A 12,811-nucleotide genomic window follows, 5' to 3' on the forward strand; every position below is an offset into this window, starting at 1 on the left:
AGCCTGTGCTCCGCAACAAGAGAAGCCACCATAATGAGAAGAACATGCATCACAACAAAGAGTAGTCCCCGCTCGCCACAACTAGAGAAAGCCCACACGCAGCAATGAAGACCCAACACAGACAAAAATAAATTTAAAAAAAAAGTTTGATAGTGAAGGGAAAAAGTAAACTGGGTCAAGAGTTTGGGAGAAGGTGGGATTAAGAGAAGGCATTTTTAGGACAGAGTCAGTGCCGTCCAGCAGAAGTATATGAGCCACATATGTAGGTTTATGTTTTCTAATGGTCACATTTTAAAAATTAAAAGACTCAGGGCTTCCCTGGTGGCGTAGTGGTTAAGAATCCGCCTGCCAGGGCTTCCCTGGTGGCGCAGTGGTTAAGAATCCGCCTGCCAATGCAGGGGACACGGGTTCGAGCCCTGGCTCTGGAGGGTCCCACATGCCGCGGAGCAACTAAGTCCGTGCACCACAACTAGAGAAAGCCTGCGCACAGCGGCGAAGACCCGACACAGCCAAAAATAAATAAAATAAATAAGTTTATTAAAAAAAAAAAAAAAAAAAAGAATCCGCCTGCCAGTGCAGGGGACGTGGGTTTGAGCCCTGGTCCAGGAAGATTCCACATGTTGCGGAGCAACTAAGCCCGTGTGCCACAACTACTGAGCCTGCCTGTGCTCTAGAGCCCGTGAGCCATAACTACTGAGCCCATGTGCCACAACTACTGAAGCCTGCGCACCTAGAGCCCATGCTGTACAACAAGAGAAGCCACTGCAATGAGAAGCCAATGCACTGCAACAAAGAGCAGCCCCTGCTCGCCACAACTAGAAGAAAGCCCGCACATAGCAATGAAGACCCAACACAGGCAAAAATAAACAAATAAAATAAGTAAAATATTAAAAAAAAAAATTAAAAGACCCAGGTCAGCTAGCACTCAGATCTTGATTTCTTAATACCATTCTACAATAAAAGGAATGAGAGCTCCTTGGAGAACTGGCTGATTCTGGGACTAGAACAGGAAATACACCAAATGAGCCTTTAGTATCTTGTAGTGCCAGAAGGCAAGGAAATGCTCAAAACCAGACAAACATGAAAAAAAAAAAAAAAGTAGTAGAGCCCTGTGAAAAGGATATAGGAGCCAACTGAAAGCACTTCCAGTGGCCAAAACAAGAATAATTTGAGCAACGAAATATTTTGGATTACAGTCCACAGTATAAAATAAATATCCCTGAATCCATACTGATATAAATAAATGATTGTTTAATTAAATGGGGGAGAAGAGATAAATCTGTGCAGAAGAATTCCCAGGAATTTACATAGCGACTCCACCCTCAAGGAGGGGGAGCATAATCCCCCTGCTCCTTAGATGTGGGCTACACATAGTGACTTCTTCCCAGAGAGGACAGAGGGTTACAGAGTAGCTTTACAGTGGAGAAACTGGACAAACACTCCCTCGGCCAGGTGATCAAGGTTAACATCAACAGTGATGTCACTTTGGTACTATGTGCCCTTGCTCTGATGTAATGAAAATGTTCCTTTACCTGTGGTCTTTCTCCCCAAAACTCATAACCCTAGTCTCATCATGAGAAAAACATCAGACAAGTTCCAAGTGAGGAACATTCTACAAAATACTGACCAGGACTCCTTAAGGTAATCAAGGTAACCACAAACAAGGAAAGTCTGAGAAACTGTCACAGACAGAAGGAGCCTTGAGAGACATGACTAAATGTAAAGTGGTGTCCTGGATGAGATTCAGGGACAGAAAGGACATCAGGTAAAAACTAAGGAAATCTGAATAAACTGTGGACTTGTATCAATATTGATGTACCTGTTACCCACTCACCTGAAGCAGGGGGGATTGTTTTAGGATGGGTCAACTCTAGTACAGCTGGTTGTCCAGAACCACATCATTTGTGCTCTGTTCATCCATTCACTCCTTCATTCATTCAACAGATATTTATTAAGTCCATACTGTGAGAAAGACACTGGTCTTGGAGCTAAAGGTAGATGAGTGTCAAGACAGACAAGGATTTGCCCTCATGGAGCCAGATGGAGAGATAGAGAATAAATCATAACCACATATGGAATAGGTGCTATGAAGAAAACAGATGATGTAATTTGATGGGGGAGGAGGAGAGTTCCACTAAAAGATCACTTATGAACCAACCTAGAGTTACAGGAGTGCGTTAAACCTTTAAGTGACTCAATGATTTTATTGTAGACTAGAGTCAACCTTCTTGCAAAACGCTTGCTTATGTGCTATTAGTAATACAGAGAATATACAGGCTGGAATATTCTAGTTCATGGAGTCCTGTCTACTTGAATGCTTGAGATACAGGTGTACTGTTTTTTTGTTTTTTGGTTTTTTTTCTTCTCAATCAACCCATTATGTAACCAGTAACCACATGGGTGCTGTAGACCCAAATACCACACAATCCCTGTCCTCCCAGGGGTGAGGCTGGGGAAACGTTCCTATAGATGAATCCTCACAAGGATTGCATAAAAGGCTAGCCATTGGGAAACAAGGAGCCATTTCTCACATCACGTGCCAAACCTAATTCTAAATGGATTTAAGTGTGAAATGATGAAGCCAATGATTTCTATATTGTAGCAGTGTGAAGCAGTTTTCAAGCATGACACCAAAGGCAGAAACCATAAAGGTAAGTATCTTAAAAATGAGAACTCTATGTTGCCCAAAACAACTATAAACCACATTAAAAAGCAACAATAGGGACTTCCCTGGCGGTCCAGTGGTTAGACTCTGTGCTTCCACTGCAGGGTGTGCGGGTTCCATCCCTGGTTGGGGAACTAGGATCCCGCAGGCTGCGCTGCATGGCCAGAAAACAAAAAAAAGCAACAATAAATTGGACAAAATGGCAAAACCTAAGATAAGAGGTATATATTGTTAATACATAAAGAGCACCAAGGGAAAGATGGAAGAAGAATGAACAAAAAACATCTACATGTCACAACAGAAATACAAATGACCAATAATATATGAAAATATTCAACCTCAATCCCAGAAATTAAAACATCAATAAAATCTCATTGTTTGCCTGTGAAATCGGCAAAGATTGAAAGAAAAAAGAGAAGAGCTACTAAGAAGTGGTGAACCGGACTCCCAGCGTCGGCCTCCACTCCCTGCCAGGCACCTGGCACACGCCCTGGGGATACCTGGATGGGCACTGTGGCTCCCGGATCCGGAACCTCCGTGCCCTTTGACCCCGGAAGTCCGGGCGGGATGGGCGGCGCGGAGACGGGCGCGCTTTGCGACAGAGCCGTAAAGGCGCACGCGTGGGTGCGGAGTATGGCGCTGTACGCGGCGGCGGCGGCCGTACTGGCCGGGGTGGAGAGTCGCCAGGGCTCCCTCAAGGGGCTGGTGTACGGCAGCAGCTTCCAGGTAGCGGGGTACGGGGTTCAGAGTTCGGGCCCGGGAGGGGAGCCTGGCGGGGGCCTCCCCCGGCCCGGCCCCCGCCTCATCTGGGTTCTCTCGGCCGCGCGCAGAACGTGAAACAGCTGTACGCGCTGGTGTGCGAGACGCAGCGCTACTCCGCCGTGCTGGACGCCGTGATCGCCAGCGCCGGCCTCCTCCGCGCCGAGAAGAAGCTGCGGCCGCACCTGGCCAAGGTGACGGGCGGGGCGGGCGGGGTGAGCCCCTCCTAACCCGGTCCCAGCTCCGCCACCGTGCGCGGTGTGACTCTGTCAAGTCGCTCCTCTGAAATGAGGAGGCGCAGCCCCTCGCTGGGTTATGAATTGAGGTGAGATGAACATGCTTTGCCTTCGAGCCTTGTGTGAAAGGTAAAGAACGGAAGTGCAAAGTAGCGGCGGTACGGACTCTCTAGGTAAAACAAAACGGTGATGTTGACCAGGGAGGAGGGTTGGGATCCAGAGCTTTCCTGGTGAGAAGCCATGGGGAAAGGGTTCAGGACTGGGAAGCAAGGCATCAGGTTCAAATCATGTATCTGCCGTTAATTTCTTGTGTGACCTTGAATAAGGTATCTCACTTTTACCTGTTACCGTCTTGACAGGTGGTCTGTTTAGCTCTTCCAGTTCCAGCACCGTGGCGTTCCAAGATATTCATGCTCAAGGTTTTCTGTCTTCCTTTCCCCATCCCCAGGTGCTAGTATATGAGTTATTGCTGGGAAGAGGCTTTAAAGGGCGCGGGGGCCGATGGAAGCCTCTGCTGGACCGGCACCAGGCAAGGCTGAAGGCCGAGTTGGCCCGGCTCAAGGTTCGCCGAGGTGTGAGCCAGAATGAGGACCTGTTGGAAGGGGGATCCAAACCTGGCCCAGGTGAGCTGGAAGGAGTTGTGGAGGTGGAGATAGCCATCGGGCCCTCAGGAGAGGGCCATCCATGTTCCTGCCCACTCACTGCTGATGGTTTCCTAGCCTCCCAGGTGCCTCGATTTGTGCGAGTGAACACTCTGAAGACCTGCTCGGAGGATGCAGTTGATTATTTTAAGAGACAAGGTTTCTCCTACCAGGGTCGGGCTTCCAGGTGAGTTTAGAACCGTGACTGGCTGCCCTCATCTAGGAAGGAGCCTGGGGAAAGGGGTCGGTGGGGAGAGAGTCAGGGTGGTTGTGACTGCGCCCAGGTTTTCTTCCTACTTTTCCAGCAGTTTCTCCATTTCCTTTCAAGGCCTGTCTTCCTTCACCCTTTAAACAGTGGTTCTCTTAGGAGCCCTGTTTTACTGATACATTTTTCTAAATGTATCCCTCAATTTCTTCTCTGGCTCTGACTCCTACTTCTCACCTGATCATTCTATCTCCCAGTCTAGATTTCTCTCCTATTTTTCTCCTCTCAGGTTCATGTTACTGCTTCACAGACAACACAGTCGCAGCACGTGTCAAACCAAATTCATCTTTCTTTTGAACTCTGCACTGTTTTTTTTTTAACGTTAAGTTATTCATTCAAAATTTAAGATTTAAGAGAAATGCTGCCAAAACAGTGTGCTTAAATGCATTATTGGATTATTTTGCAGCATCCTTTTTTAAAATTGACATATAACACGTTATTAGTTTCAGGTGTACAATGTGATGACTTGATATTTGCACGTATTGCGTAATGGTCAGTAGAACAAGCCTAGTTAGCGTCCGTCACCATACATAGTTGCAAATTTTTTTTCCTTTGGATGAGCACTTTTAACATTTATTCTCTTAGCAGCTTTTAAATATTATTAACTGTAGTCACCATGCTGTACATTACATTCCCGGGACATATTTTATAACTGGAAATTTGTACCCTGTGACAACCTTTACCCATTTCACTCACCTGTACCCCACCCCCTGTCTCTGGTGACCACAAGTCTGTTCTCTGTATTTATGAGCTTGGTTTTTTGTTTTTGTTTTAGATTCCACATAAAAGTGAGATCATACAATGTATGTCTCTCTGTGTGTGACTTATTTCATTTAGCATAATGCCGTCAGGGTCCATCCATGTTGTCGCAAATGGCAAGATTTTATTCTTTTTAATGGCTAAATAATATTTTGTTGTGTATATGTATCAATTTCTTTATCCACTTCTTCCATTGATGGACACTTATGTTATTTCCATGACTTGGCTGTTGTAAATAATGCTGCAGTGAACATGGGGATGCATGTATCTCTTTGAGTGTTTTTGTGTTCTTTGGATAAACACCCAGAAGTAGAATTGATGGATTGTATGGTAGTTCTATTTTTAATTTTTAAGGCGCCTCCATACTGTTTTCCATAGTGGCTGTACGAATTTATGTTCTAACCAACAGTGCACAAGTGTTCCCTTTTCTCTACATCTTTGCCAACACTTGTTATTTCTTATCTTTCGGTAATAGCCATTCTAACAGATGTGAAGTGATATTTTGGGGTTTTTTTTGTTGTTGTTGTTTTTATACAGCAGGTTCTTATTAGTTATCTGTTTTATACATACTAGTGTATATATGTCAATCCCAATCTCCCAATTCATCACATCCCCCCCCCACGCCACTTTCCCCCCTTGATGTCCATACGTTTGTTCTCTACATCTGTGTCTCAATTTCTGCCCTGCAAACTGGTTCATCTGTACCATTTTTCTAGGTTCCACATATATGTGTTAATATATGATATTTGTTTTTCTTTTTCTGACTTACTTCACTCTGTATGACAGTCTCTAGATCCATCCACGTCTCTACAGATGACCCAATTTCGTTCCTTTTTATGGCTGAGTAATATTCCGTTGTATATATGTACTACACCTTCTTTATCCATTTGTCTGTCGATGGGCATTTAGGTTGCTTCCATGACCTGGCTATTGTAAATAGTGCTGCAATGAGCATTGGGGTGCATGTGTCTTTTTGAATTATGGTTTTCTCTGGGTATATGCCCAGTAGTGGGATTGCTGGATCATATGGTAATTCTATTTTTAGTTTTTTAAGGAACCTCCATACTGTTCTCCATAGTGGCTGTATCAATTTACATTCCCAACAACATTGCAAGAGAGTTCCCTTTTCTCCACACCCTCTCCAGCATTTGTTGTTTGTAGATTTTCTGATGATGCCCATTCTAACTGGTGTGAGATGATACCTCATTGTAGTTTTGACTTGCATTTCTCTAATAATTAGTGATGTTGAGCAGCTTTTCATGTGCTTCTTGGCCATCTGTATGTCTTCTTTGGAGAAATGTCTATTTAGGTCTTCTGCCCATTTTTGGATTGGGTTGTTTGTTTCTTTAATATTGAGCTGCATGAGCTGTTTATATATTTTGGAGATTAATCCTTTGTCCGTTGCTTCGTTTGCAAATATTTTCTCCCATTCTGAGGGTTGTCTTTTCATCTTGTTTATGGTTTCCTTTGCTGTGCAAAAGCTTTTACGTTTAATTAGGTCCCATTTGTTTATTTTTGGTTTTGTTTTTATTTTCATTACTCTAGGAGGTGGGTCAAAAAAGATCTTGCTGTGATTTATGTCAAAGAGTGTTCTTCCTATGTTTTCCTCTAAGAGTTTTATAGTGTCTGGTCTTACATTTAGGCCTTGAATCCATTTTGAGTTTATTTTTGTGTATGGTGTTAGGGCGTGTTCTAATTTCATTCTTTTACATGTAGCTGTCCAGTTTTCCCAGCACCACTTATTGAAGAGACTGTCTTTTCTCCATCGTCTATCCTTGCCTCCTTTGTCATAGATTAGTTGACCATAGGTGCGTGGGTATATCTCTGGGCTTTCTATCTTGTTCCATTGATCTGTGTTTCTGTTTTTGTGCCAGTACCATATTGTCTTGATTACTGTAGCTTTGTAGTATAGTCTGAAGTCAGGGAGTCTGATTCTTCCAGCTCTGTTTTTTTCCCTCAAGACTGCTTTGGCTTTTCAGGGTCTTTTGTATCTCCATACAAATTTTAAGACTTTTTGTTCTAGTTCTGTAAAAAATGCCATTGGTAATTTGATAGGGATTGCATTGAATCTGTAGATTGCTTTGGGTAGTATAGTCATTTTCACAATATTGATTCTTCCAATCCAAGAACGTGGTATATCTCTCCATCTGTTGGTATCATCTTTAATTTCTTTCATCAGTGTCTTATAGTTTTCTGCATACAGGTCTTTTGTCTCCCTAGGTAGGTTTATTCCTAGGTATTTTATTCTTTTTATTGCAATGGTAAATGGGAGTGTTTCCTTATTTTCTCTTTCAGATTTTTCATCATTAGTGTATAGGAATGCAAGAGATTTCTGTGCATTAATTTTGTATCCTGCAACTTTCCCAAATTCATTGATTAGCTCCAGTAGTTTTCTGGTGGCATTTTTAGGATTCGCTATGTATAGTATCATGTCATCTGGAAACAGTGACAGTTTTACTTCTTCTTTTCCAATTTGTATTCCTTTTATTTCTTCTTCTTCTCTGATTGACGTGGCTAGGACTTCCAAAACTATGTTGAATAATAGTGGCAAGAGTGGACATCCTTGTCTTGTTCCTGATCTTAGAGGAAATGCTTTCACTTTTTCACCATTGAGAATGATGTTTGCTGTGGGTTTGTCGTATATGGCGGCCTTTATTATGTTGAGGTAGGTTCCCTCTATGCCCACTTTCTGGAGAGTTTATATCATAAATGGGTGTTGAATTTTGTCAAAAGCTTTTTCTGCATCTATTGAGATGATCATATGGTTTTTATGCTTCAGTTTGTTAATATGGTGTATCACATTGATTGATTTGCGTATATTGAAGAATCCTTGCATCCCTGGGATAAATCCCACTTGATCGTGGTGTATGATCCTTTTAATGTGTTGTTGGATTCTGTTTGCTAGTATTTTGTTGAGGATTTTTGCATCTATATTCATCAGTGATATTGGTCTGTAATTTTCTTTTTTTGTAGTATCTTTGTCTGTTTTTGGTATCAGGGTGATGGTGGCCTCATAGAATGAGTTTGGGAGTGTTCCTTCCTCTGCAATTTTTTGGAGGAGTTTGAGAAGGATGGGTATTAGCTCTTCTCTAAATGTTTGATAGAATTCACCTGTGAAGCCATCTGGTCCTGGACTTTTGTTTGTTGGAAGATTTTTAACCACAGTTTCAATTTTATTACTTGTGATTGGTCTGTTCATATTTTCTACTTCTTCCTGGTTCAGTCTTGGAAGGTTATATCTTTCTAAGAATTTGTCCATTTCTTCCAGGTTGTCCATTTTATTGGCATAGAGTTGCTTGTAGTAGTCTCTTAGGATGCTTTGTATTTCTGCGGTGTCTGTTGTAACTTCTCCTTTTTCATTTCTAATTTTATTGATTTGAGTCCTCTCCCTCTTTTTCTTGATGAGTATGGCTAATGGTTTATCAATTTTGTTTATCTTCTCAAAGAACCAGCTTTTAGTTTTATTGATCTTTGCTATTATTTTCTGTTTCTATTTCATTTATTTGTGCTCTGATCTTTATGATTTTTTTCCTTCTGCTAACTTTGGGTTTTGTTTGTTCTTCTTTCTCTAGTTCCTTAGGTGTAAGGTTAGATTGTTTATTTGAGGTTTTTCTTGTTTCGTGAGGTAAGCTTGTATAGCTATAAACTTCCCTCTTAGAACTGGTTTTGCTGCATCCCATAGGTTTTGGATTGTTGTGTTTTCATTGTCATTTGTTTCTAGGTATTTTTTGATTTCCTCTTTGGTTTCTTCAGTGATCTCGTGGTTATTTAGTAATGTATTGTTTAGCCTCCATGTGTTTGTGTTTTTTACGTTTTTTTCTCGTAATTCATTTCTAATCTCATACCATTGTGGTCAGAAAAGATGCGTGATATGATTTAAGTTTTCTTAAATTTACTGAGGCTTGTTTTGTGACCCAAGATGTGATCTGTCCTGGAGAATGTTGCATGTGCACTTGAGAAGAAATTGTAATCTGCTGTTTTTGGATGGAATGTCCTATAAATAGCAGTTAAATCTATCTGGTCTGTTGTGTCATTTAAAGCTTCTGTTTCCTTATTTATTTTCATTTTGGATGATCTGTCCATTGGTGTAAGTGAGGTGTTAAAGTCCCCCACTATTATTGTGTTACTGTCAACGTCCTCTTTTATAGCTGTTAGCAAGTTGCCTTATGTATTGAGGTGCTTCTATGTTGGGTGCATATATATTTATAATTGTTATCTCTTCTTCTTGGATCGATTCCTTGAACATTATGTAGTGTCCTTCCTTGTCTCTTATAACATTTTTTATTTTAAAGTCTATTTTATCTGATATGAGTATTGCTACTCCAGCTTTCTTTTGATTTCCATTTGCATGGCATATCTTTTTCCATCCCCTCACTTTCAGTCTGTATGTGTCCCTAGGTCTGAAGTGGGTCTCTGGTAGACAGCATATGTATGGGTCTTGTTTTTGTATCCATTCATCAAGCCTGTGTCTTTTGGTTGGAGCATTTAATCCATTCATGTTTAAGGTAATTATCGATATGTATGTTCCTATGACCATTTTCTTAATTGTTTTGGGTTTGTTTCTGTAGGTCCTTTTCTTCTCTTGTGTTTCCCACTTAGAGAAGTTCCTTTAGCATTTGTTGTAGAGCTGGTTTGGTGGTGTTGAATTCTCTTAGCCTTTGCTTGTCTGTTTTGATTTCTCCATGGAATCTGAATGAGATCCTTGCTGGGTAGAGTAATCTTGGTTGTACGTTCTTCCCTTTCATCACTTTACGTATATCATGCCACTCCCTTCTGGCTTGTAGAGTTTCTGCTGAGAAATCAGCTGTTAACCTTATGGGAGTTCCCTTGTATGTTATTTGTCGTTTTTCCCTTGCTGCTTTCACTAATTTTTCTTTGTCTTTAATGTTTGCCAATTTGATCACTATGTGTCTCGGTGTGTTTCTCTTTGGGCTTATCCTGTATGGGACTTGCTGCACTTCCTGGACTTGGGTGGTTATTTCCTTTCCCATGTTAGGGAAGTTTTCGACTATAATCTCTTCAAATATTTTCTCTGGACCCTTCTCTCTCTCTTCTCCTTCTGGGACCCCTATAATGCGAATGTTGTTGCGTTTAATGTTGTCCCAGAGGTCTCTTAGGCTGTCTTCATTTCTTTTCATTCTTTTTTCTTTATTCTGTTCTGCAGCAGTGAATTCCACCATTCTGTCTTCCAGGTCACTTATCCGTTCTTCTGCCTCCGTTATTCTGCTATTGATTACTTCTAGTGTAGTTTTCATTTCGGTTATTGTATTGTTCATCTCTGTTTGTTTGTTCTTTAATTCTTCTAGGTCTTTGTTAAACATTTCTTGCATCTTCTCGATCTTTGCCTCCATTGTTTTTCCGAGGTCCTGGATCATCTTCACTATCATTATTCTGAATTCTTTTTCTGGAAGGTTGTCTATCCCCACTTCATTTAGTTGTTTATCTGGGCTTTTATCTTGTTCCTTCATCTGGTACATAGCCCTCTGCCTTTTCTTCTTGTCTGTCTTTCTGTGAATGTGGTTTTTGTTCCACAGGCTGCAGGATTGTAGTTCTTCTTGCTTCTGCTGTCTGCCCTCTGGTGGATGAGGCTATCTAAGAGGCTTGTGCAAGTTTCCTGATGGGAGGGACTGGTGGTGGGTAGAGCTGACTGTTGCTCTGGTGGGCAGAGCTCAATAAAACTTTAATCCACTTGACTGCTGATGGGTGGGGCTGGGTTCCTTCCCTGTTGGTTGTTTGGCCTGAGGCAACCCAATACTGGAGCCTACCTGGGCTCTTTGGTGGGGCTAATGACAGACTCTGGGAGGGCTCAGGCCAAGGATTACTTCCCAGAACTTCTGCTGCCAGTGTCCTTGTCCCCAGGTGAGCCACAGGCACCTCCCGCCTCTGCAGGAGACCCTCCAACACTAGCAGGTAGGTCTGGTTCAGTCTCCTATGGGGTCACTGCTCCTGCCCCTGGGTCCTGATGCTCACACTACTTTGTGTGTGCCCTCCAAGTGTGGAGTCTCTTCTTTCCCCCAGTCCTGTCGAAGTCCTGCAGTCAAATCCCACTAGGTTTCAAAGTCTGACTCTCTAGGAATTCCTCCTCCCGTTGCTGGACCCCCAGGTTGGGAAGCCTGACGTGGGGCTCAGAACCTTCACTCCAGTGGGTGGACTTCTGTGGTATAAGTGTTCTCCAGTCTGTGAGTCACCCACCCAGCAGTTATGGGATTTGATTTTACTGTGATTGCGCCCCTCCTACCATCTCATTGTGGCTTCTCCTTTGTCTTTGGATGTGGGGTATCTTTTCTGGTGAGTTCCAGTGTCTTCCTGTCCATGATTGTCCAGCAGCTAGTTGTGATTCTGGTGTTCTCACAAGAGGGAGTGAGAGCACGTCCTTCTACTCCACCACCTTAGTTCCTCTCCGATATTTTGGTTTTGATTTGCATTTCCCTGATGATTAGTGATGTAGAATATCTTTTCACATATGTTGGAGGACAGAGGGAACAAAAAGCGCCCGCCAAACTGAGAAGGCATCTTGAGACTGAAAACGAGGCAGGCAGCTCCAGATAATCAATGGATCAGTTTATTATAGGGTAACTTACTCATAGGATGGGATCTGGATCAGGCAGACAGCGATCCGAGAGCATTCACACCTGTACTGTGCACCACCGAGGGGCCATTGGGACAATTTTATAGTTAACTTAGGGTATGGGGGTAGGTGCTTGGAGGCAGGACGTGCGTTCTTACGTCAAGATTTATGAACGGGTAACTAGTCCTGTGGGCACTGGGAATATGTCAGTGAAGGTTTTCATCGTTGGGGACTCACAGAGCACGGAGGCCACCTGGTCCTAATGATGATTAACACTATTGACTGCAAAGGCCTTGATGACATAGAAGTGATCTACTGCACAGTACAGTTCTGGGTAGGATCAGCTGAAGGACAGGAGAAACTGTAAGGGCCCAAGATTGTGGCCGTTATGTTAACCGCCATATACTCCACCCCTGACATCTTGACGGCCTGTATAATCTTGTCCTTCATTTTTCCGCGTAGACCCTAGGGCTAGATATCGAGAGGTGGCTTTTGTATCCCTAGCCCAAAGCAACAGTATAAGAAGTAGCAAGAACAAAGGGTTCCTAATAAACAAAAGTATACTAAGAACTATGGTTCTCCATTTACCTGGGAGAGAAGTAAGCCAGTGGGTAAAGCATCAGCAAAGGGGATTTCATCCATTCGATTAATGACTATTTTCATATGGGAGTGTTAATCAGTTATGTTGGATTCAAGTGAAGGTGTAAATGCAGCATTCCTGCCCAGTTAAGGTGCATGTCCTTCCCTGTGAGGCTGTCAGCATATCTAAGGCCATATGGTTTTGTAGCACCACCTTTCTCGTTTGAGTGGTTTCCTGGTTTCAGGGAGAGATGGGAGTCATTCAAAGCTGATGGGGTAAATTGCTAACACCTGGGTTTCTAGTTTAGCACTTACACTGGTTTTCTTGTTTGTCTGCTA

At 42.6% G+C, this 12,811-nt stretch overlaps 1 protein-coding gene across 1 annotated transcript in view; it reads left to right on the forward strand.

Annotated features, from left to right (window-relative positions):
- Window positions 1-3,280: 3,280 nt before the first annotated feature.
- The window catches only part of NSUN5 (NOP2/Sun RNA methyltransferase 5), a 31,555-nt gene continuing 22,024 nt past the window's right edge, over window positions 3,281-12,811 (forward strand). Inside the window, exons 1-4 of the mRNA XM_068565573.1 lie at window positions 3,281-3,391; window positions 3,496-3,618; window positions 4,109-4,283; window positions 4,380-4,488. Coding sequence (XP_068421674.1) covers window positions 3,299-3,391; window positions 3,496-3,618; window positions 4,109-4,283; window positions 4,380-4,488 — 500 coding nt within the window. The 5' untranslated portion in view covers window positions 3,281-3,298. The remainder of the gene's footprint in view (window positions 3,392-3,495; window positions 3,619-4,108; window positions 4,284-4,379; window positions 4,489-12,811) is intronic.

This window comes from Eschrichtius robustus, chromosome 16 (genome assembly GCF_028021215.1).
Source record: "Eschrichtius robustus isolate mEscRob2 chromosome 16, mEscRob2.pri, whole genome shotgun sequence".
Lineage (NCBI taxonomy): Eukaryota > Metazoa > Chordata > Mammalia > Artiodactyla > Eschrichtiidae > Eschrichtius > Eschrichtius robustus.